The 25,044-nt window shown below is 39.0% G+C and overlaps 2 protein-coding genes across 8 annotated transcripts in view; one reads left to right on the top strand and one right to left on the bottom strand.

The window, feature by feature from the left end:
• The window catches only part of LOC122912538 (prolylcarboxypeptidase), a 72,126-nt gene extending 69,881 nt beyond the window's left edge, over nt 1-2,245 (bottom strand). Inside the window, exons 1-2 of one of the 3 annotated variants that reach the window (XM_044258438.1) lie at nt 2,206-2,245; nt 972-1,154 (exon numbers count right to left, since the gene is read on the bottom strand). In XM_044258438.1, coding sequence (XP_044114373.1) covers nt 972-1,139 — 168 coding nt within the window. In that variant the 5' untranslated portion in view covers nt 1,140-1,154; nt 2,206-2,245. The other 2 variants (XM_044258437.1, XM_044258439.1) reach the window with 2 other exon arrangements.
• A 70-nt stretch (nt 2,246-2,315) lies between these two features.
• Nucleotides 2,316-25,044, top strand: part of DDIAS (DNA damage induced apoptosis suppressor) — a 47,404-nt gene continuing 24,675 nt past the window's right edge. For 2 of the 5 annotated variants that reach the window (XR_006385653.1, XM_044258432.1), the window contains exons 1-5: nt 2,316-2,394; nt 11,953-12,081; nt 18,031-18,192; nt 19,103-19,220; nt 20,324-22,861. Coding sequence is in view for 4 of the 5 variants with exons in the window: in XM_044258432.1 (XP_044114367.1) it covers nt 11,969-12,081; nt 18,031-18,192; nt 19,103-19,220; nt 20,324-22,825 (2,895 nt within the window). In the remaining variant the exon portion in view is untranslated. Of the gene's footprint in view, nt 2,395-2,599; nt 2,657-11,952; nt 12,082-12,431; nt 12,609-18,030; nt 18,193-19,102; nt 19,221-20,323; nt 23,428-25,044 lie in introns of those variants that run through there. The other 3 variants (XM_044258430.1, XM_044258431.1, XM_044258433.1) reach the window with 3 other exon arrangements.

Here is a 25,044-nt window from a genome sequence, read left to right as displayed (position 1 = left end):
ACCACCAGTGCCTAGGGCGGACCCTGAACCTAGTGAGCCACCCAGGCACCCCAAGAAACTGGGTTCAGAGAAGTACTATATCTTTCCCAAGGTCACAGAGCTAACAGAGTGGTATGCTGTTCTGTTCAACTCCAAAAGCCAAATCTCAGACTCTTAAATTCTTTCTAATCCATACATTTCCCTAAACTTTGCCTATCTTTACAGAGTCTCCCAGAAATAAAGAGCCATAAGAGATCCTGTCATTTTACGCAGGATGTACTTTTTTATCCAGGCTTGTCAGAGTGCCTTATGCTTCAGCCAAGCATCAAGGCTCTTTTAAACTTCTAAACTCAAGCTTCAGAACCACAGAAATGCTAATCCCCACCCTCAAATCTTGACTCTCTTCTACTATTTCCTCTACAAGCATGGGCTACACATAAGTTCAGTCTTATGGAGAATAGGAATGGTTAAAAACTCTTAATCAAAGGGTCACAAAATCAACTTTGAGCTAAGCAAGAGATGACAGGCTTGCGTTTTAGGTTGAATACTAAATATTACCTAGTAAGATATTGGAAACGTGTATTTAGAGGCTGCTTAGGGACAAAGGATGACTGTCACCACGGAGTAGGAGCCAGAGTTGGCATTAAATAATTTTAATTTGACGGGAGGTCAGGGGAATTTGAATTAGGGCAGAATTTGAAGATTTTTCAGAATTTGAATTCTGAGAGCAGAAGTTGAAGTGACTATCATAGCCAATTACAGAAGAAAGTGTGGAGCCAGTATAGATGTTACATTACTGGTAACGGGAGGAGAGATTTTAAACAGAACTGAAACTTAGTGTCACCCTCTGGGAGCTGTGAGCCAAAGATCGAACAAGTCCTAGGCATTAGGGATCCGAAAGTCCGGGTGGGCTACGGTGCCTAGGCTCGGGTCTATTACACGGGAGACTTCGGAACTTCGCCTTCCCCCACGCCCACCCCGCTCCGCCTTACCTTCTGTTGGATGTAGTGAACCGAATAATTCTTGGCAACAGTACGGCGGAATGTGGAACTGGCTGACCAGCGCAGGCTGCTGAGGGCCTTCATGGCCGGCGGTACATGGAAGGCGGCCCCGGGCGTCAGGATAGCCAAGAGCAGGAGCAGGACGGTGGGAAGCCCCATGCCTCAGGCTGGCGGCTGCAGTGCGGGTGGGAGCAAGACCGGTAGATGCAGCGGGCTAGAGCCAAGCCCAACCACAGCTCCGCCCACCGCAGATAAGCTCCTCCCCGCTGTAACCCAAAGCCACTCACCCCGCGGCAACACCGCCCACACCTGGTCACCCAAACCATACCGCCCCCGAACCCGAGGGCGCGGCAACTTTTCTTGTTCGTCTCGTGCAGGCCCCTCTAGAGTCCAGCCTCATCGCGGTTACAACCCAAGCCGACCTTTACCATCCTTGGACTTCCTCCTACCTGACCGCCAGAATCCCATCCTTTCCTAGAGCGCTCCACAGATCCACCTTTCCGGCTGTTCCCTGCCGGCCTCAATTCCATTGCCACACCCCTTGCCCTCCGCAAACCCATATGATAATAATAATAGCTACCATGACAATTTCTTGAGCGTTCTCTAAGGTCCCTATACCGCTAGGCATAACGGCACACACACCAACTCATTTAACGTAAGCATCAGTGTGTCGTGTATGATCGCCCCTCCCATTAACTGATGAGGAAACTGAGGCCCCAAGACAGGTGTAGAGACTTACACTGCGTCACTCCGCAGACCGCTCGGTCTGGCTCCTTGCACCCCACTTCCATTAAGTCAGTCAACCACCTCCTGTGGTACTCTGTTCATGGGTCACCCCAAAACTCCATGTTGCCCACATAACCCATCCCTTAACTGGAGGCGCCGGGGCCCACATAGCCCCGAGTCAAGTTACGTCCTGGTCCCTTCTTCCAGGATACGCCCCCTTTCTTCTCCCGGCTCGGGATAGCCCCATTCAGGTCCCGCTTCCTCACCCCCTTCCGTCTTCACCGCGCCACCAACCCCTTTACTCAGCTTCCACTCCTCCTTCCAGTGACCCCGCTGAGCCCCGACTGGAGGGGTGCTACCACCACCTCCTGGGATCCCTATACGACCCCCAAAACCAACTTTATAGACTACACCACGACTCCACTAGTCAGAGAAGAACATTCGCCAAACCCTGTCTCTACCCAGAGTTTGACGAAAATGGTCGTTCCCAAAAACTCACAGAACGCAGTGTTCAATCTCCACCCTCGGCGGCGCCTTCTTCTGATTGGCTGGGAGGAACTACTGCCAAAGCGTCACTTCCGGCGGAAAAGGACGCGGGAGATTCGATTGGAAGGCGCCTGGCTGGTCGCTGAGCCCTGGGGTCTGCACCACCGAGCGTTGCCCGGGCAGGTTCCGTCCTCTGCTTCAGGTAAGAAACTATGGGAAGAGATTCTCGGGACGCGCAAAGGGCGAGACTCCTAACGAGGTCCTCAATGTCGTTATAAATGAAAATTAGAACATTCTATGTTATTTTTTTCAGGAGTTAGTCTTTTCTGTAAAAGGTTTCTGAGAGTAAAGAGAAAAAGGTCAGTCATTTAAATTTTAGGCACTGCTGTGGATAAGAGTTCAACTAGCGTTTACTCAACATTTACTAAGCCATCGAGCTAGATGTGGGTGAGCGTCTGGAACCGGTAATACAAAGAGGGAAAGTACTACTCCTGCTTTGGGGGTGCTCAGAATTAAGAGATTTTGCGGGCTATGCCGAGTAATGCGTGCTGAAAAGGGTCTTTTTCTTTCTTTCTTTCTTTCTTTCTTTTTAAGATTTTACATATTTATTAGAGAGAGATAGTGAGAGAGAGCACAAGAGTGGGGCGAAGGGCAGAGGGAGAAGCAGGCTTCCCGCCAAGGAGGTAGCCCAGTGCGGGACTCGATACCAGGACTCTTGGGATTCTGACCTGAGCCCAACGGAGACGCTTAACCGACTGAGCCACCCGGGTGCCGGAAAATGGGTCTTTTCAAACTGCTTTGATGGTCTAGAGGGAAAAGTGCTTATCAGTGTGCTCAAACCGGAAATTTAAGAGTTTTCAAGATTCCTTCCTTGTCTCATATTCGGCTTATCTCTCAGATGCATACAATTAACACCAAGACTGCTACATAGGTAGGCGTCTAGCCTCCCAGCGGCTCTTACTTCAATGGTGTTATTTTCCAATCCAGTCTCCGCTTTGCCAGGCTGTAAGATAAGTCGCAGACCTGATCAGGGCACCCCTCCCCCACTCCATTTAAAACCTTTGTTGCCTCCTATTTGCCCTCAGGTTTAAGTCTAAATCCTTCACATATTTTACAGGGCCTTTCTCATCTAGCTTTTGCCCACCTCTGAGCTTTGTTTCTCACCACTCTAGCCCTATGCTCCAGCCCTGTGGAAGGAACGTCTTTTCAATTCCTCAAATGCATCAACTCACCTCACCTCCAGACCTAACCCCATCCCCACCTTGGCCAATTTTTACTCCTTTCTTAACCTGTATTTTATTAAGTCAGGAAGCCTTTCCTGACCTTGCAAGACTGGGTCATTTGGTACCCAGTAGTTATTCATTCTGCAGATAGTTTTAAGTGTCTTCCTTTGCCAAGAGTTACTAGGTACTGGTATTAAAATGGTGAACAAGTTAGATTGCTCACCAAATACAACTTAGACCTTTGATGGATGGAGTTAAGGATAATGGGAAACTGAGTTAGGCTGGTTTGGGATGGCCTTTCTGAGGTCTTAAAACACAAAATTCAGCCAAGTAAATTTGAAGATCTATTCAGCTTTATTAAATGATTCAGGTAGCATCTTAGTAGCAAGTAGAAGGGTGTTCCGGGAGGGTTGTACAAAATAGGTTTTTATGGGAAAGAGGGTAGGGCTAGAAAGTTTTTAGCAAAAGAAAGGATTGTTCCAAGCAAGGTCACTCTCCCTGCTGGTGGGGGAGCCGGAAGTCTTACCATGCTGATTACCTTTGATAAAATGGAGGGAGCCCTTGTTGGCTTTGATCCGGAAAACCCGTAACTGACCAGTTAAGACTATTGTTTCTGCGGAAAGGTTGAAAACTGCAATTAGGTTAGGTATTAAACATCGATTTGGGGACCCTGCCTAAATGGACTCGATTTGGGGTCTGTGGTTTTCTTTTTAACAGAGGAGTTGACTCTTAGAGTAAGGCCTAAAAGATGAAAATGATCCAGCCATGCACTAGAAGGAAGAACATTCCAGAATGAATAGGTTGTGCAAAGGCCCTAAGGTAGAAAAGAGCTTGGCACCTTAGTGTTGAAGAACATAAGGAAAGACCGGTGCTGCTTGAAATGTGTTCAGAAAGGACAAGTGGTGAAATGGGCCTTGAGAGATGAGCGCCGACCAGATCATGCAGTTAAGAGGCTATTGCAGCAGCAGAAGTAATAGGTGATGGTGGTTTGAATTAAGGTGGTGACAGAATATATGGGGGGAAGTGGATGGTGGTTTTTAGATATGGATATAGATCCGAGGACATACAGATGGGTATAATGTGGGATTTGAGGGAAAAGGGAATGAAAGATGATTCCTAGGTAACTGACCTGACTTAACTGATTGGAGAGTAGTGCCATTTGCTGAGATGGAGAAAACTGTAAAAAAAGAATGTGGTGTCTGTCTGATCAGATTGGGACCTCCAGATGTGGGGCAATGATCCGTTGGAAATGGGTAGCACAGGCAGTGAAAGAATTCACCCAAGACAGCACAAAGGAGATAGTTTATTGAATATACCACAAACCAATGGCAGGCAGGACAGCAAAGAAGAGACGTCCGCCACAAGAAAGTGGGGCTGTTATCTCAAGGAGGAAGGTGAAGAGGTATGGAGACATACAGAATTTTTTCTTTTTGGTACTTTGGTACTTTGGAACTTTTTGGTAACTGTTCCTGGTTGTAAGTAGCCTATTGGTCTGTTAGGGGTAACTGTTCCTGGTTGTAAGTAGCCCATTGGTCTGTTAGGGACGATGGATATTTTGAGGTAGGTCACCTGATAGGCTTGACTGTATTCAGCCAGGTGGTCACTGGACTCTCTTGCCTTGCTGTACATACCTCTGCTCAAGCCTGTTGTCTAAAAGTAGTTTTTACAAAGAAGTTTAAGAGGAAACTAAGAATTCAAGTTTTTTACCTATTAAAACTTGAAATATCTATGAGAAGTCAAAATAGTTGGCTCTCCATAACTGTCCCCTGGGTGTGGAAGTCTGGAGCTTGCAGATATTGTATGTACCTTTGTGTTACTTCCTTAGTAGTTACACACTGTCTTTAGCCAACAGTTTATAAGTGTCTTGAACACAAAAGCCTGTGTTTTTTTGTTTGTAACTCTTTCCTCCTCCCCATCCCTAAAATAGTATTACATTTACCACAAATTGAATAGACAAACTGTTGTACTCACTAAGAATTTCTTGGGTGGTTCTTGGATTTTTTGTTATTGTTGTTAGGGTTTATTTTGTTTTGTTTTAAATAGGCTCCACACCCAACATGAGGCTTGAACTCATGACCCTCAGATTAAGAGTCACATGCTCTACAGACTGAGCCAGACAGCAGCCTCTTCTTGGGTAGTGTTTTTAAAGTATTTTTCACCAATATTTCTCCAAATAAAAGAGGTTTTGTTTTTTAGTTGTTTAGTTTTCTGTCTCCTGCCTTCTCATCCCTTTCCAGAATTTTCATGTTAATGTCAGTAAATCATTTATCAAGGACTTGTTTTGACTACTTTTAGAAAAATTAGACAAGTATGCACCCTCAAGGGTGACCATTAGATAGTTTTAAGTGAATAACTTAAAATAGCTGAGGCCTCTTGGCCCTGTGTAATATGAAACAGGAGATCTGAAAGCAACAATGTGACAGATTTTCTTGCACAGCAAGAGCAGTTTTGGAAGTATAGAGGCTGCCCCAAGATGGGGCACTCTGTCATGAAGATTATTTTGAGTTAAAAAGCAATCAAAACCCAGAAGATTCAAGAAGAGCCCTTTAGTTCCCCCCATAACTGCCTAAAAAGAATGTAGATAGAGGACCTCATCCAAGATGAGAGCTATCTCCACATTATGATACATAGTAAGGTATGGTAGAAAGGAGAAACCTAGCAAGGCCTGTTTGAGCAAAGTTCTCTCTTTTTCCCATTGTTTCTGAGTGGCCCAGCAAACATTTGTTTGCCAAACATTGACCCTTTTAAATTTTTTTCTGAGGATTGCGTGCCTTCTTGAGGAAGTCCTGGACCCCTACCCACTTGTACTTACTTAGTTCAGGGTAACATATGTACCTCATTTGCCTGACCGTCTTTGGAATTTTCAGGATTGTGTGAATTCCCTCTATACACATGCTGTTAAATTTGATTTTCTTGTTAATCTGTCTCCTGTCATTTTGATTCTTATTGCAGCTAAAATCACCTTGAAGAGGACAGGAATTCATGTCCTCAACAATGTTAAACAATTAAATTTTTCTTCATGATCTAACATTTAATAAGAATTATTCTAGTCTAGCCCAAAGGAGAAAAAATTATGTCACTGTATGTGCATATAGGGGCATGGTTTTGTTTTTGTTTTTAAGATTTTATTTATTTGAGAGAGAGCGCAAGAGCAAGTGAGACTGAGAGAATGAGTTGGGGGAGGGACAGAGGGAGCCGCAAACTCCCTGGGGAGCCTAGCACAGGACTAGATCCCAGAACTCTGGGATCATGACCTGAGCGGAAGGCAGACATTTAATCAACTGAACCACCCAAGTGCCGTGGTTTTTCATATTAAGGTGTCTTCTAGGAATTTGGTAGTGAAGGAGTTTAAATAAAAAGTCTCCAGATAATAGAGCAAAGATTTACAAAATAATCTGAAAGAGACTATAATACTCTCAAGCTTTATGACTTAACTGTAACCACATTAATCGCAAGTGTTGTTCACCATCAGACAGCCTCAATGGCTAGGCCAGTGATTTTCAAGTGTGGGCAACATAAGTATTATCTTGTGAGACGTGCAAATTCTCTGGCCCTCATCCCAGATTCACTGAATCAAACTCAAGTTGGGGCCAGAAGTCCTTTTACCAGGCCCTCCTGGTGATTTTGGATACTGAAGTTTGAGAACCACTTGGCTGGTATGCAAATGGATGGTGATTAATGAGTTTTGTATCTGGGCCCACTGACAAAACCATCTCTAGTGAGAAAAGAACACATCAACTATATTAGCCTAATTCCCTTAAAATATTTGATTCACCTAATCCCCCATTTTCAAGCAACTTCCTTTTTCTAATTTGGTTTAACATATAGTTATACCCAAAAGAAAATGTGTGTTTAAGATGTGTCCCTTCCCTGTGACTGTAATTTTTCATGGTGAATTAATAAAGCATCTATGGGTATGGTTTAGATCCCCATATAGCTTGACTAGAAAGAAAGCATGTATTCTATGTTAAATACTGGACCCCGCGTATTTTAATAAATCTCAGTCTTCTTCATTCTTGGACATTCCTGGGAAATTTGGGACTTCAAAACAAAAGCTAACTGAGGTCCTAATTAATTGCCATCAACCTATCCTAACATATATTTTTCTCCCCCCCCCACCCATCTCAACCTCCTTGTTTCTACTTTTAAGTGTAAGAGATGGAGAGAGGACCCAAGGCTTTCTTTGTATGTTATTTCTAAGTTCACTACCTAGTATTTTTATTATATTTATTCATTTTTTAAAGCATAAACATAATACATTTTCAAAATACTTTAAACATATAAAAATTAAAATCACCTTTAATCTGACAACTGTGAAAAATTGTTTCCAGAAAATGATTGTATTTTCCTAATTATTCTCTGTCCTCGAAGCTACGACTAGATTAGTCCCCTTATATTTTCTCATAGCATTATGTATGTTTCTTTTATAGAATTTGCCATGTTATTAGTTAAAATTTTTGTGTGATTATTGTCCATTTTACCCATCACTTATCCCCCAGTACTGGTAGTTAGCAGCTGCACAATGAATAACTGATAAATTGAACTGGAATATGATTTTCTGGCTGTGATAGAGCTAAAAGAAATTAAATGCTTCTTCACCATCCTTCCCAAGAAAATCAAGAATAAAAATAAATTGCAAGAGATACTATATATGAAATTGTTCCCAAGTCCATTGTAAGATTTTCATAACTTTGGTATTTACTTGTTCCTGATGTTTCATTCAGTTCTCTATCAAACATGATTCTATAAGTCAAGCAGTAGAGAGAGAGATTAATTAGATGACAAGTGTCATAAAGGAAACACTGTAAAAACAGCAAAAAGGAACAGTGGCTGCCTGAAAGGATTTTACTGGATTTTTGTCTACTGGACAATTAATGAGAAGTCTTTTTGCCATTTTCTGGGGCTTACCAGGTGAAACACAAATAGTAAAAATAGTTGACTGACCTTTTTCATTTTAGTTCTCAAATTTGCCTTTAAGTTGTAAATACTGTAGTTTTTTTAGACATACTTATTTGACCCGCTAGAGGGCAATAGACCCTTAAATAAAGACAGTTTACCCAACTTAAAAACACAGCAGTTAGTGCTTGCACAATTAATTTAGAAATTAATCCCAAATATTTCTGCCTGTGTTTTCATTTGTTGTTGAGCTGTCTGCCCAATTAGACAGTAAGCATCTTATTTTGCATTGTTTCTTCTATAACATTTAGCACAGTATCCTAGTTATCTTTAAGGTTTAATCCATTTCCTAAAGTTTTAGTTTGATAACAGTTGTGTCAAGAATATGATTTGATATAAGTTCCCCATATAGTTCTAGTACAAAATAAAACTTTATTTTAGAGCCCTAAAGAAGATCGTTCCTGCCCATTATATGACCACAACTAAGGGGGAAAGTAGAAATAAGGATATAATGCAAATGTTTAAAATAAGTTTTAAATACGGTACTGTATATCAAACTACTCTGTGCCTGCTAATGTGTATATATACAAATATAAGATTATTTTGTGATTTGGTAAAATTGGGTTTTATATTTAATGGTGTATGGTAAAATCAGCTTAGGAAGAAGTAGGCTGAAAATCAGGAAGGAAGTTAACAGCTGAAGTTCAGATCAACAGTTTTTAAGCTTGGCCCTGGGGATATAATGAGATGGTAATTCTAAGATCTTACTCTGTCCCAGAAGAAAACATTAAACAGATAAGTTTATTAGGATGTGATAAGTGGCAAATTTTAAAATGGGGTCCTTTACCTGGGAAAGCTTCCTGGAGAAAAAGGCCCTTAAGAAGACTTCTTAAAGAAGAATAAGCATTAGCCAGGAAAGTAAAAGAACATTTTAGACAGAGGAGGAAGGGAAAGAAGCAAAGACAGAGAAATGTAAAACATATTGTACTAGGGGAGTGTTCAGGGTTAGGGAAGAGAACAAGGGTTACAACTCAGATTATTTTTTTGTGCTCTCTTTAGCATAAATTACTAACACTTAAATAACAAGAGAGAGCCAAGGAAAGAGGTGTTGCGAGAATAAACCAAATGGAAATGACTAGACAAAGAAAACTAATGTCAGACCTCTTTGTTAATAGAGAAAGACTTTTTAAAGGGGGCTTTAAATAAAAAGGGAAAGAAATCTATTATGTTTCATATACCTGCTCCTATAAAATTTTTTCTTAAATTGCAAAATTCTGCTTATAGTTTTTTATTCAGTGTATATGGATTAAGAACATACTTTGTGGGTGCCTGGGTTGCTCAGTTGCTTAAGCAGCTGCCTTCGGCTCTAGTCATGATCCCGGAGTCCCAGAATCAAGTCCCACATTGGGCTCCCAGCTCCATGGGGAGTCTGCTTCTCCCTCTGACATCCTCCTCTATCATACTCGCTCTATTTCTCTCTCTCTCTCTAAAATAAATAAATAAATAATCTTTTTTTAAAAATGTACTTTGAGCTAAGCCCTGGGGTATATAGTAGAAAACAAGATAGACCACATCCCTTTCTTCGAGGAACTTTGAGACTAGTAGGGGTAGAACAAACAAAAATAAGGTAATATATGCAATTTCATTGTTGGATATATCACAAGCAGGATTAGTACTATGAAGGAATAAAATGGGTGATGTCATAAAAAATTAAGAAGAAAGGTGTGTCTACTTGAGATAAAGTGGAGCTCTCTGAGGGGTTATATTGGAGTTACAGATTGAAGGATGAGAATGAGCCAACTACTTGAAGAATACTCTAGCAAAGAGAAAAGTACAAAAACCTGAGGTGGGAAATTGGTGTGTCTGAGGAGCAGAAAGAAGGCTAGCAAGGATTGAAGTGCAGAGATTAAGCAGGAGAACGTTACAGGGTGAGGTAAGGAGGCAAGGTTAGATGACTAAGAACCTCACAGGCTATTGTAAGGAACTGAGGGTTCATTCTAAATAGCACAATTTTAAGAAGGTTAACATTTTTCAGGTAGGGAGCTTTGCCCTACTTTATCTCCCAAAGCTCATAAGTAGCTGTACCACCATGTTACACCCTTCCACAAACTGGATTTTAGAGGAGATGTAGAGGAAAGATGCCTTTGCTGACCTACATTCCATCATTTGTTGTGTTGGAAAGGAACTTGAGGTTAGGAGCACTAATGCAGTATTTTGTGACCTTCCTGTCTTCCCCTTGTATTCCATTCCCCTACTCTACTTTGTCCTTAGAGATTGACATGTGACCTAGATGACAACCAAATCTGGGATTACATGTCTTCTTGTGGTAGAACCTTACTAGTCATGTATCCTGAGGGTCCCAAAACAAAGATGACAACAAAGAACAAAGAGTTAGGATTAGATTTTTTATTTTTTCTATGTTCCCTTTAATAACATAGGTCAGTGGTTTATAGAAATCCCTTTATGTTTCATCTTTACAAGTTTTCATCTTAGTGCCTTAGGTGGCAAGATTTTATTTTCACAGAAATGTTTTGCTTGATGGAATGGTATCATTTTTTTTTTTTTAAAGATTTTATTTATTTATTTGACAGAGAGAGATTACAAGTAGGCAGAGAGGCAGGCAGAGAGAGAGAGAGGAGGAAGCAGGCTCCCTGCAGAGCAGAGAGCCCGATGTGGGACTCGATCCCAGGACCCTGAGATCATGACCTGAGCCGAAGGCAGCGGCTTAACCCACTGAGCCACCCAGGCGCCCGGAATGGTATCATTTTAGATTTCCCTTCCATAGTCACCACATTTCTATATTTATGGTCATCCTTAGGAAAAATGATAACTAAAAGAGTCTATTATGATTTTTAAACTAATTTCCATTTTGTCTGATTTTGCTAATGGCAGTCACAGAAACAGTTCTACTCATTTTCAGAAATTGAAACCTTTTACATATGTTTACAAATGAAAAATTTATGATAAATTTCTATCTCAAACATGTACAGAAGCTTTAATTTCAAAAATTTATATCATGCTATAAATAAGCTAATCCATTTTTAAAAGTTTGGAAAACCAACATTGATTTTTTAAAAAGAGAACATTATTATTCTACTTCTGAGTGTTTTATAAAAGGATCTTAAATCTCTCTTTTGACTTTGTAACATTTTTATTTGTCTTTTTGCAGAATCAGAATTGTCTTTTTTTTTTCTTTAAGTTGTATAAAAATATATACACTGAAATCTAGTAAAGGGATTTTTTTTTTCAGCCTAAAAGCACCATTACCCAATTTAGATTCTTTAAAAGAATCATATAAGTTTATTTAAGTTCCTTCCAGTTAACAGAAGAAACAAGTTCTTAAAGCTTTTCTAAAGTTGTGAAAAGGATTAAATTATATCATTCCTGAATTACAGGGATGCAGCATTTATTTAAAAACAGAAAATTTGTTTGAGCTACTCTATTTTAAATCATATTTTCTTGCTACTAACACTTTTAATTGGGCAGAAAAATAAAATGAGTTTTTCAATATCTTGACACATACCACAAAAGACACCTATTTGAATGCTTTACAGTGGAGACTAAGTTGTTTTCCTAAGAAGTGAATTATGTACATACAATGAAAGATTTTCCATTCATCCCATGGCTATTTTGTTTTGCAGACTGCAGTGAGAACATATGAATAGAGGAAGAAAATTTCTTCTGGCCTCAGTTCTTGCTCTCCAGAATTCCAGTTTTATATATCCTTCATGTCAGAAGTGCTTCTCTCGGATAATCCTGGTCTCCAAAAGGTAAAAGTAAAGTCTGTAAGCATGAGAGAGGAAATACGTGTGTACACTGTGGATTTCCTACAGCTGAACAGCAAATAAGGATTAAGTTCACCATACCATACATCATCCCAAGAATGGAAAGGAGACTAACTGTGCTGGAGTGTTTGGGGAAGGGACTTGTTGAACCAGGACTACAGGCGAGATGGGGACACGTGATCTGTTGTGGGAGCCAGGGCATTGGCCTTTAGGCTGGACAGAGGGACAGCAGTAGGGAGAGTTGCCACATTCAAATCTCTATGAGGTGAGGTAGAGTGCTTAGTAGATGTTTCTGTCTCTATCTTTTCTACCCTCAGGCCCTGAACAAGACTCTGGCTATTCTTCCTTCACCTTGTGCTGACTCTGGAAGGAGTCTCTAAGTCTCCTTGTAAGTTGTGGTTCCACACAGACCTAGTGGTATCTGATCACCTCCAGGTTCCAGGCCTGGCTCATGGACCTGTACAGAAAGAACCATGGGCAGAAGAGGCACCAAGCAGGGAATCCCAGCTCAAGTATGTACCTCAGAAGACCCAGCCTTTCCCAGAGAGGGAAGATAACCCAGAGTCCAGGGACAAAGGATCACTGTTACAGCCACTCATTACTGAAGTGGAATCACAGGTGTTCTCAGAAAAACTCACCTCCAGCACCTCTACATTTGAAGCTACTTCTGAAGTTGAGGGCACTTTAGAGCAGCAACAGAGAAATCCCAAATTGGAGAGACTGAGGCAGTCCCCTGCCCAGTGGAAACATAGCAGGCAGGTGATTGTCACCCATAAGAAAACTCCTGCAGGGAAGGAAGACCATAAATGTAGTGAATGTGGTGAAGTTTTCATTTATAATTCATGCCTTAGAATCCACCAGAGAATTCATTCTAGGAAAAAACCCTTTAAGTGTAGCACTGTGGGAAAACCTTTAATCAGAGCTCAAACCTTGTTGAGTATCAGAGTATTCATATAGTTGAGAAAAACCCTACAAATGTCATGAGTATAGAAAGTCCTTTAGGTGGAGTGCTCATCTTATTCAGCATCAGAGGATTCATTGAGAAGAGAAGCCCTCTGAGTATAATGACACTGGGAAGACTCAGTCAGAGTTCATGTCTAGATCAGCATCTGAGAATGCACAGTGGAGAGAAACCTTTTATATGTAAAGACTGTGGGAAAAACTACAGATGGAGTTCAGCACTCCTTAGACATCAGAAAATTCATTCCAGAGAAGAACCTACCCAATGTGCTGAAGGTGAAAACACCTCCAGACAGAACTGTACTTTTGTTTAGTAAGTTGTAGAACTAGATTATATTAAAGTTATAAATTATTTTTTAAAAAAATCACCATATACCAGGACAGATTTTCTTGGGTTGGTTCTTTAAATCCAGAATAGAATTATCTGGTAATCATCTAGGGCAGGCCGGTGGTGGGGGTGTTCAGGTTACCTCCAAGTCTTTGCTAAGTACCTGCTTTAGAGAAGACAAATACCTTCCTGAGAGTAAATCCAATACTGATGCAAAAACTTAATCCACTTCTGGGGTATCTCTGGCATGGTGTAGGGTTTGTTTGTTTGTTTGTTTGTTTATTATTTTTTATTTTCACTTCATACCTAGATTTTTTTTGTTGTTTAATAAATAAATTCCTTCAGAAAAGGGACTATTAGAGAAATCTCTGTACCTTTCAACAGCTTGACACACAATACTTTATTTGTGGTCCTGAGGACACCTGGGTGGCTCAGTCAGTTATTTGTGGTCCTGAGATGCAGGCCAGTTATACCTGAAAGTCTAAGGTTCTTTGATTTTTAAAGTATAAGTCAGGATTAGAGTTGGAGTTCCTTAAGAATACTTTCTTTCTGGGGCTCGGTGGCTCAGTGAGGTAAGCATCTGCCTTCGACTCAGGTCATGATCTCATAGTCCTGGGATGGAGCCCTGCAATGAGCTCCATTCTCAACAGGGATTTTGCTTGTCCCTCTGCCTCTCCCCCAGCTTGTGCTCACATGTGTGCTCTCTTTCTCCCTTCTCTCTCTCTCTCTCAAATAAATAAATAAATAAAAAGAATACTTGGGGTACCTCAGTGGCTCAGTAGGTTAAGTGTCCATCTCTTGGTTTCAGCTCAGGTCATGCATGGAGTCTGCTTGACATTCTCTCTCTCTCTCCCTCTGCCCCTCCCCCCCACTTGCATAATTTTTTTTTTTTTTTTTTAAAGAATACTTTACTTTCTGCCTAGAGGAGAGAATATATAGTAAGTATTTGGTAGTAAGTAAGTAAAAATACTGTGCCAGCAATATTCTTAAATAGTCAAGTTAGCATTTAATGGGGAAGGATTAGCAATTCCAGCCCCTATCTAGACTAAGAGAAGAGATCCTTTTAGTAGTTATTGCTGTTCTTTTATTGAGCCATTCTCTCAAGCATTCATTTGTAAACTCAGAAACACCCTATTTGTGTTAGTCATCATTAAATCCTCAACATCCAGCCCAAAGGTCTAGTTATAGAAAATACCCAGAAGGGGCTCCTGGGTGGCTCAGTGGGTTAAACCTCTGCCTTCAGCTTGGGTCATGGTCTCAGGGTCCTGGGATCGAGCCCCACATCTACTCTCTGCTCAGCAGGGAGCCTGCTACCCCTACCCCTACCCCCCCCAGCCTCTCTGCCTACTTGTGATCTCTCTCTCTCTGTCAAATAAATAAATAAATAAGAAAATACTTGTTAAGTGAATGAATAAATGACATTATGGTAGTGTTTATAAGTATACTTACTGCAGGGACGCCTGGGTGGCTCAGTTTGTTATGTTAAGCAGCTGCTTTTGGCTCAGGTTGGGATCCTAGGGCCCTGGGATTGAGTCCCACATCTGGCTCCTGGCTCAGCAGAGAGCTTGCTTTTCCCTCCCACTCTGCCTGCTGCTCTGCCTGCTTTGTACTCTCCCTCTCTGTTAAGTGAATGAATAAAACCTTAAAAAGATTATTTTTAAAAGTATACTTATTGCAATATATCATGATGATTAAAAAGCATAATTCTCTGGAGCCAGACTCCCAACCCTGTCACTTGAATTATCTGGGCTTTCAAAATGGGGAGAGTAATATTTGTGTCATAGGGTTTTTATAAGACCCAATGAGTAAATATCACAAAATGCTTAGAACATTGTGTGATACATAATCAGTAGTCAATACATGTGAAATATTTTTTTAAATTGTTTTGTTTGCTTTTTACCAAGTTATTTCTTATCAAGATAACCTGCAACAAAAATATATGTTGAACAATATTGCCATTATTGCCTCTTTGGTCTGATAATAACAATAGATAACATTAATGAATGTTGACCATTTGCTAATCACTATGCTGGGAGCTTTATAAGCTTATCTTTTAATACAGCAGCCTTGTGAGTGATGCTATTAATGCCAGCCTTCAAAGGAGAAAATTAAAGCTTAGAAAAGTTAAGTAACATGCCCCAAATCACACAGCTAGCTAGTTAGTGGCAGAAACATATTCAACCCTAAACAATTTGGCTGCTCTCTACATTACCTAAACACTATATTACCTTCAGATTGATAGTGGAATTTGTATCCAGAATGAAATCACTGCCCCCTCTTTCCCAGAGGTTAAGAAGCCCTGGGTAAGGAAGTTCTGACTGAACTATTTAGGTATACAACAGATTGAGCAAAGAAGGAAATATAAGGATCCAGCAGTAGTTATTAAGTCAGACATTAAAGAAATTTACAAACTATAAAACAATGCCCTTCTCTTGATGCTAATATTTTTATTTTGGAGCACAGTTATTTTTCATTAAGTTTTTTTTTTTTTTGGTTAGCAACTCAATGAATCTATTATTTGAGTCGTTAATAAATATTTTTTTAGATTTCTCAATTTTAATTTCTTATTTTCATTAATATCTTATATTCAGTTAAAAATATGGGTAGATATTAGACACATAGAAGCTCTCTGACATTCTCAGTTTTTAAGAATATAAAAGGGCCTGGGTACCTGGGTGGCTCAGTTGGTTAAGTGAGTGCCTTCGGCTCAGGTCATGATCCTGGAGTCCCAGGCTCCCTGCCCCTCCCTGAGACCGAAAAATTTGAAGACTGCTGTTCCGTTAACAAATGATGTTTTCGGAAAATGTGCCTCTAGAAGTTAAATCAGGGGACTGTTTTGAATGTGTTATTTCTACCCTTCCTTCTCAAAAGGTGGTCTGAGAACAGCTGTATCAGCTCATCTGGAGGCTTATTTGAAAAGCAGAATCTTGGGGCGCCTGGGTGGCTCAGTGCGTTAAGCTGCTGCCTTCGGCTCAGGTCATGATCTCAGGGTCCTGGGATCGAGTCCCGCATCGGGCTCTCTGCTTAGTGGGGAGCCTGCTTCCCTCTCTCTCTCTCTGCCTGCCTTTCCATCTACTTGTGATTTCTGTCAAATAAATAAATAAAATCTTTAAAAAAAAAAGAAAAGAAAAGAAAAGCAGAATCTTGGGCCTTGTCCCAAACTTAATGAATCAGAATCTTTATTTTAACAAAGTAAACAAGGTATTTACAAATGGAGCAATTGAGGTGAATTTTATGACCCAAATCTAAGGATTTCAGTTCCTAGCGTGTAGTTTTTCCTTCAATGATGTCTTTGATAACTGTAAGACCTGTAAGGCTAATGATGGACTGTCTTGCAAGCAGAAGACCAATGATAGTCTAACAGAAACTAGGCTTTTAGTATTAATGCATATACACCCTAAATTATATACACTTTAATATATTTATATTATCATTATAATATTTAACATAATAAATATGTACAATCCAAGAGGAATAAAGCTGGATTAAAATAAGTAAGTGTCAGTATGGCTAATAGATTAGAGGTTTTTAAATCTTAATATGCATAGAAATTTCTTGGGCTGCTTAAAAACATTTGTAAACTGCAAAAATGCTGATGCATATTTTTCTAAGATTTGCCGAGAGGCTTACATTAGACCTGAATGTATTATTAATACGTAAGAGTAAGGATAGATGAATGGATTGGCATGCAGCCATTTTCAGTGTAGCAAAAGCAAAAAAAATAATTAGCACAGATCTAGTGATGGTGAATCAGTAACTTCAACAAAGGATTAACCTTTGTTCAAAATAGTCACCTTGTGAGCTATGGATTTTAGGCTCCCCCTGGTGGCTTTCTGGCAGTAATTATACAACTTTTATACAACAATTATACAACTATCTCTAACATTATTTTCTATTTGCATTTTGCCTTTCATTTTTAAGCCAGATCATTAGGGTCATGAAGGAAGAATAAAATCCTAGGATTAACCATTACCATAATATTTATTAAATATACTTCAATATTTATTAAATGTTTCAAGATTATTCATCATTCTCTTAACAGATATTATTCTCTTAAAAGATAGACATTAAACATCGGTCTTCTGTTTAAGATCATACCATACCATACCAATGGTATGAGGACCAATGGTATGGTCCTCATTTCATTGTTTACTTTGTCCACCCCCCTCAATTCCATAATATGCCTCAATTTGTTAATGGTAATTTAGCTCCCTAATATCTTTCTACCGCCCCTTTCCTTTCCTAACCCTCTCTCTTTTTCTCCCTCCCTCTCCTTCTTTTCTGTCTCTCCTTCTCTCATGCACATAGGTTTTATTTTTCCTTTTTTTAAGTAAGCTCCACGCCCATTGTGGGGCTCAAACTCACTACCCTGAGATCTAGTGTTGCATGCTCTACCAACTGAGCCAGCTAGGCACTCCTTCAGTTTTCTATCAATTTGGTGCTACTTAATTTAAGTCAGGAAAAGTAGTTCTCATGAATAGAGAAATTGAAAAGATCCTGATCTGAAATCGTTTAAGAATATGAGTTATATAAGTACATTTGTACACAAAATACTATTTTTAATCTTTACTTTTCCAGATTTGCTTTCCATAGTTTAAAAAAAAAATAGTGAACATCTCTACTTTTTTTTTCCTCCACTCTTCCAGGTCTCATTGTCCAAAATGTGGCTCTACTGGTAAAGCTGAAAATGCCAATTATAGATACAAACTTTCCTTAAAAGTCGCAGAATCTAACAAATTATTTGGCATTACTGTATTTGGAAGCTGCTTAGATGCATTTTTTGGTCTTACAGCCACTGGTTTGCACAGGTAAGACTATTTAAAGTATTTTTTTTTCCTTAGCTACTCTTTTAGTGTATCAGTAGAATTTGAAGATACATGTTTTTAAGGTAATATGCATTTAGTCGAAAGATAATCACTTGACCTCAGATTATCAGTTCCTTTAAAAGATGATCAAAGAAATAGAAAGATATTTATTTCCTCATTACATATTATGACAATGTTAAGCTAGGCTCCTTTTTTTTCAGGGAAATTTAGCTGTCGTAAAAATATTAGTTTACAATACTCTAATCCATATTAGAGGAATATAAGATAAGAAAGTAAAATTGTTTCAAACTAAAAGATTATCAAGACTGAGGTTAGCATTCAAGTAGCTAAAGTCCCTTAAAATGGAAGAAAACGTTGAGGGAATATTTGCATACCAGAGGTTGAAAATTTGTCATTTCTTTCACTTGCACTGCAACGTCATCTGCATAGTTTGACCTATTGAGGTGTCCTGAGATGTAAGAATGATTCAAGCGATTAAAGCGTTTTCTTCCCTTCCATCTCCTACTTTCTAGAATACTCTTTTACTTGCCAGAAGATAATCTCTGTCCATTTCCTTGTAGTTGAGAACAAACTGGATTATCAAAAGAAGAAAGACTTCCCTCTGCTTTGAGGGCTAGAGATCCCACTACTATACCTACTGCCGCTTTTCAAATAAATGCTGGGCTTGATTCCTAGGAAGGGATCCACTTTATACACGCTTGATCATTTTTTACTTTCTAAGCTATGGGAAACTAGAGGGAGCAAAATGCCTACCTTTTAAAGTCTTTTTTTTCCCCCCTATATGTCACTCACAAGGTTTATGCTGCATTTTCAAACTAATTGTATTTTTTTTATGGCAAGTTAAAAGTTCAAAGCTTTTGTCTTCACATTTTTAATTTTCTTTCCAATCAAGGTACATTCAGGATCCTAATGAAATTTCAGAAACACTGGACAATGATGCAATTCGGAACCTATTAACTAAAGCAGTTGAAATTTGCTTTGTTGGACAAAGCTTTATTTTTGGAGTGACGGTAATTGAGACTAGCTTTCTTTTTAGTATTCTGTTAACATTTTCATTGTAATAAAATAATTTGAATTTTCTGAATAGTCTTTAGGAGTCATACATGTAAGAGTGTGTAGAAGCACTTTAAACTGTAAAAATAGGCTAACCACGATCTTTTAAAACACCATGTGTGACAGGTTCCTCTTTCAAGTCAGAAGAGGCCAGTTCAGATGCGTTCAGAGCTTTAAAAATGTAAATTAATTTTAAAGTCAGAATAGTTAGATATTTTATTTTGATATTTGGTGTTTATTTCACTCTCCAAAATTTGTTTAAATTCTGTAGTAAAACTTAACTCTTTATTGGTTTGATTCTATCATTTGTAAAAGGAGGAGAGAACTAACATGGAAAAGAAAGTTTCTAAGTATTTATTACTCTAAGAATAGGTGGGAAGAATGGTCTTAAATAATTACAAAAGCGATTGTAGAAGTTATAAGAATATACTGACTCTGTAGGAATAATCATTTTCTGTCTCATCTATGCTAAAGGGAACAAATAGAAATTTTGCCCACACTTGAATCCAGGTTTCAAAAGAGGGAATAGAGCATTCCGCAGCTAAACATTGAGAAAAAATCAAAGTAACAGTGAAATCAGGAGCCATTGAGCTTTTTGTTGTTGTTGTTGTTAAAATCGTAGATGGCTTTTGTTCTTTTCTTCTTTTTAATGAGTGAGAACTTTTCCCTAAACTTTTAAAGTTTCTGGAGTCTAATGAGAAATATAATAGTAGGTACTATTGAGCAACTACTGTTTGCTTGGCACTACAGTTTTCCTTGTGTTACTGATAATATAATAGTCCTGCATATTTATCCTTATTTTATACATGAGAGAACTAACGTTCAGAGAAGTTAAATAATTTGTCTAAAGCCCCAACAGTAGTAAATGTTAGAACCAGTCTCTTTACTCCAAGGTTTATTTCTATTACTTTATGCTACTCTGCCTAAAACACTATAGGAATTGAAATTATGGGGTAGAAGTTATAACTGTGTCTATTTTAATCTGTTAAGTCTCTGTTTCACTTTTGAGTCAAAAGAAGAGATTTTTGTTCTCATTTAAATTCATTTATTACTTTCACAGAATTTTGGAAACCGAGATGGACAAGGTTCAGATTCTAATAACTTCTTAAAGCAATGCTCTAATCACAGAAGAGAAGTTAAAGCGTTAGTAGCTTGCCAGATTGTTCTTCCAGACCCCGGTGTTGCCAGCTTCACTGTCATTGACTACTTCCATCAGCTTTTGCAGATTTCTGATTGCAGGAAACTTGATGGTGGCACCCAGGCATCAAGTAGCCACTTACTTGCTTCAGAACACACGAATAGTGATCTCAGCAACATCTGTGACCCTGACAGCAGTTCTTGTTTTTTTAAGTCCCATAGCAGAGGTAATTTTTCAAGATTCTGGCAGACATCACTTGAACTCACTTCTACTCTTTCACACCTAACAAATGATGATTTTTCAGCTTCAGAACAAAGCAAGGCCATTGGTACTCTTCACCAGAACAGAAAGTACATCTATTTTACAGAGACCACTACTTCCAATAATAGCTGCCATGATGCCTTTCAGGGTTCTTGGAGCCTTGTTTCATACATGGATAAAAAGAGTACAGCACAGAAGTTGGATGAAGAGCTTGGCTTACAAGCTTATCAGCCCACCACAGTCCATAGCAGTCATGAAATCAGAGTTACTCACCCTAATATTTTCCCTTTGAAAATGCAAGAGCCCCTTGAGTCGGGTAATAAAAAATCCTTCCACAGTACAGTGGAAATTAAAAATAGGTATTCCCCACGTGAGCCCACATGTCACCAGTACTATGATTTAGATAACCCCAGTAGCCTTCAGGAGAGATCTACATGTTGTCCACCTTCATCACTCAGACTTGAAGAGGTAACTGGTGGTTCCCAGGACTCTGACGCTGAGATTTGGGATGATCTGCCATTCTCTGAAAGCCTGAATGAGTTTCTGGCAGTTATTGAAAGTGAAATTGCTATAACCCAGACAGATGCCAGTAGTAGGAAATGTCTTCTAGATAATGACATCGGTAGATTACATGCAGACCACAGCAGGTTATCTGTGACTTCCCAGACAACTACTGGAATCGTCCATATACCACCTATAGCTTTAAGATCATCACAAGCAACCATCGAAGCAAACTGTAGCAAAGATAACTTCCTTTCCAACCGTGAAGCAAATCCAAGTCCTAGTGTTCAGGAGTCACAGTCAAATAACACATCAAATAACACAGCAGAGACTGTCTCTATAAGTAGTAATGGAAGTGATATTTCTGAATATTTTCCACCAAATTCTTGTCAGTCAACTCTGTTTCCGTCTTCAGAAGGTTTAGAAACAAGTACTCTTAAGTCTACCAGAATTCCACTGCACAGGGCTGAAATTTCACTTCACTGCAGTACTTCAGAGAGTGACCATTCTTATCTCAGTAGCAAATATTTCAAAAGATGTGGAGAAAAATCATTTTCAGAAATGAGTGAAAAGTTGGTAACTTTGTGTTCAAGGAGATGTAATATTTCTGACTTTTGCAATTTAGAAAATGAACATTATAGGTGGCCAAAGAACCAAGGCGACAGTTTTACAATCTGCAGAAAGCTTACATATCCTTTAGAAGCACTTTGCAGTAGTCCCAAAAGTACAAATACACTGAAAGAAATGCCTTGTGGACATACCAACAATAACGTAACACAGAACTATTCTACTGGTCACGAAGGTAGTAGCTACAATGCTTCTGCTGATCTCTTTGATGATAGTGCTAAAGAAACGGACATTACAACAGAAATTACTAAAAAGTCACAGGACATTTTGTTACAGTGGGGAAAATCTTTGGCAGAAAGTCATCATACAGAATCAGATTTATCACTGAAATCACTTCATGAGAATTCCAGCCAATTTTCACAAAAGTTAACTTTGCAAAGCATATCTGCCTCTGTGTGTCCAAGAACATGTTCTTCTCCACCTCATTTTCAGGCAGATTCGGAATATGATTTTGGAGATAGTCAAGACTTTGTTCCATGTTCACAGTCAACTCCAGTCGCAGGATTCCACCAAACAAGAGCTCATGGGATAAAAGGAGCTTTGAAAAATTTACTTGTCTTTTATTCGGATCTTGATGTTAACTATAAAAAAAGAAGGATTTCCTCTGAAAATGATGCACACCAAGCCACCCGTAGGTGTCGAAACAATGTAAAGACGCCCAGCCAGAAATTCAGAAGCCCTATTAAATCTGGTATTACACAACCAGAGGTTTTCAATATTGCTGAGCGTCCTGAAACTGATAATGAATGGGTCCCTCCTACCACAAAAAAAGTATTTCCTAGAGAGATGCTTGAATTCCAAGCCGTGGGTCTAAGGAAATGCTCTTCTGCTTGTGATTCTACTGATCAAGAAGAATTACTGAGAAAGAAACTGAAATGTGTCAAACGAAGAACAAGTTCAGGCTGGCTTTCCAAAGAGTCAGTTTGGGGACTTGATTCTTGTTCAGAAGTCCAGCGTTGCTTTCCATTTTCAGAAAATTGCCCACCTGCTGTGCCTGAGAATAAAAACAGTTGGTCTCCAGAATTATTTTCATAGAAAGTCAACCTGGAGCCAGCTGCTAAGCTTTTAAAGGTAAGTCTGTTTGGAAATTTTTGCCTGCTGTAGTATGGAAAGCAGTCTTGAATTTTGAAAACGTAAACAGAAGCAAATAGAAAATAGTTTTTTTTGTGCTTTTTAAAATGTAAAGCCATTGTTTTTCCCGCTGTTTTATCCAGACTACACTCGTTCAAATACTTAGGCACTTTATCTTATTGTTGATTGTCCTTTATCGATACTGTTAATTTTGCTTGTTAAAAGTATTTGTTAAGATCACATGTACATTCAGAAATAAAGCTTTTGCAAACCAAAATTTAAAGTCATAAGTGTTCTGCTCAGCTCAGAAAATGCCTGCTATGTATTAGGGCCAACTACAGTGCTGTGTTTGTGATACAAAGCTACGAGATCAGTAATCCCAAAAAATTTTAGTCTACTGGGTAAGACAGACGTAGACAATTTCAGTACAATGCAGTAAATGCAATGATAGAGGTTTTTAATTGGTACTAAAACATTTTTGTTGCTATGGGAGCATGGTAGAGAATCAATTAACTAAGCAACATATATGGGTTGGGGAGAAGATCAATAAAAACTTACTGTTTAGAGTTAAATGTGAAACAGTCATTTTGTTTTAATTATTTTTTATTTATTTTTTTAAAAGATTTTATTTATTTGACAGAGAGAGATCACAAGTAGACAGAGAGGCAGGCAGAGAGAGAGAGGGAAGCAGGCTCCCTGCTGAGCAGAGAGCCCAATGCGGGGCTCGATCCCAGGACCCTGAGATCATGACCTGAGCCGAAGGCAGCGGCTTAACCCACTGAGCCACCCAGGCACCCAACAGTCATTTTTTATTTGGTAAATATTTATTGAATGGTTACTGCATGTTAGGCACTGGGCTACGTGCTAGGAACTCGAAAATGAAAGTCAAGCCCATTCCTTCAAGAAACTCAGGGTCTATTAGTGTAAACAAACAATTAGTAAACATCTGGTAAGTTCTGTGAAAGGAGATAAGCTTGAAGGGCTTAGAGGAGCAAAAATGAGTAATTTCTAGACTCTCCTTAGCAGCATCTAAGCTGTACCCTGTGAAATCTTTTTAACCTATGTAAAATATGAAATCTTATATGTGTTTTTGCCGTTTGCCACAGCAGCTGTTCAGTATTCCTAGAGTACTCTCTTTGCCTCATGCATCATGGAGAAGATTGAGTTCACTGGTTATTCCCTCAGCTACCCCCACCCATAGCTACCCACTGGTCTGTACTCATCCACAGCTTCTTTAATCCCAGAAAGTGATGCACACCTTCTGTATAGTGCTAATCTTTCTTTTTGAGCTACTGATTATTATACCCATCTTTGCTTTCTTAGTACTGACTTTTTGGCTCTCTCCTCCCTCTCTAACTTTTTATTTTGAGAATTTACAAGCACAGAAAAGTTGGAAGAATAGTGGAATGATACAACTTCTATACCTACAACTTAGACTGAATCATTTTTAACATTTTGTCTTTTGTGTATGTGTGTATTTGCTTTTACTATATCCGTATAGATATATAGTTGTTTTTGATGAACTGAAGATCAGCTACAGATAAGACATTTCACTCCCAAATACTTAAACCTGAGTTTCCTTAAAGACTTTTTCTTCCACATAATTATAGTATCATTATCATAACAAAGAAAAATAACAGTAATTATCCAGTATCATCTAATATTCGGCCCATTTTCAAATTTTTCTACTTGCCCTAGATTGTCTTATAATTGATGATGTTTAACCAGGATTTAAGTTTCATCTATGATGTTTCATTATGTTTCTAGGGGTTTTTTTTCCTAGAACTTCACCTTTTATTTTTCATCATATTGACTTTTTTGAAGAAATCAAACCATTGTTTTATAGCATGTCCCACTTCTTAGATTTGTGTGTTTTCTTCTTTATAGTGTTAGTACCTTGACTCTCTGTCCTCCAGTATTTCCTGTAAGCAAAGCTTGAAGACTTAATTAGTTTCTGGGTTTGGGCAGAGATAGTCCCTGAGTTGTTGTGTACTTCATACTGAACCATGTTAGGACACAGGGTTACTGTCTATAAGTGATACTAAATTAGATTGTTTGATTCATTTGTTGCCTACCAGATCTCATATTGTAAAAGTACTTTTTTTTATTCAGTTGCGCTCATTCTTTTTGATACTCTATATACTCCTTGCTACATCCCTGACAGCTACTCTTGTTCATAGCCA

The sequence above is a fragment of the Neovison vison genome, chromosome 7, assembly GCF_020171115.1.
Source record: "Neovison vison isolate M4711 chromosome 7, ASM_NN_V1, whole genome shotgun sequence".
NCBI lineage: Eukaryota > Metazoa > Chordata > Mammalia > Carnivora > Mustelidae > Neogale > Neogale vison.
Note: the sequence above shows the minus strand (reverse complement) of the source record. Positions and strands in the feature narration are given on the sequence as shown.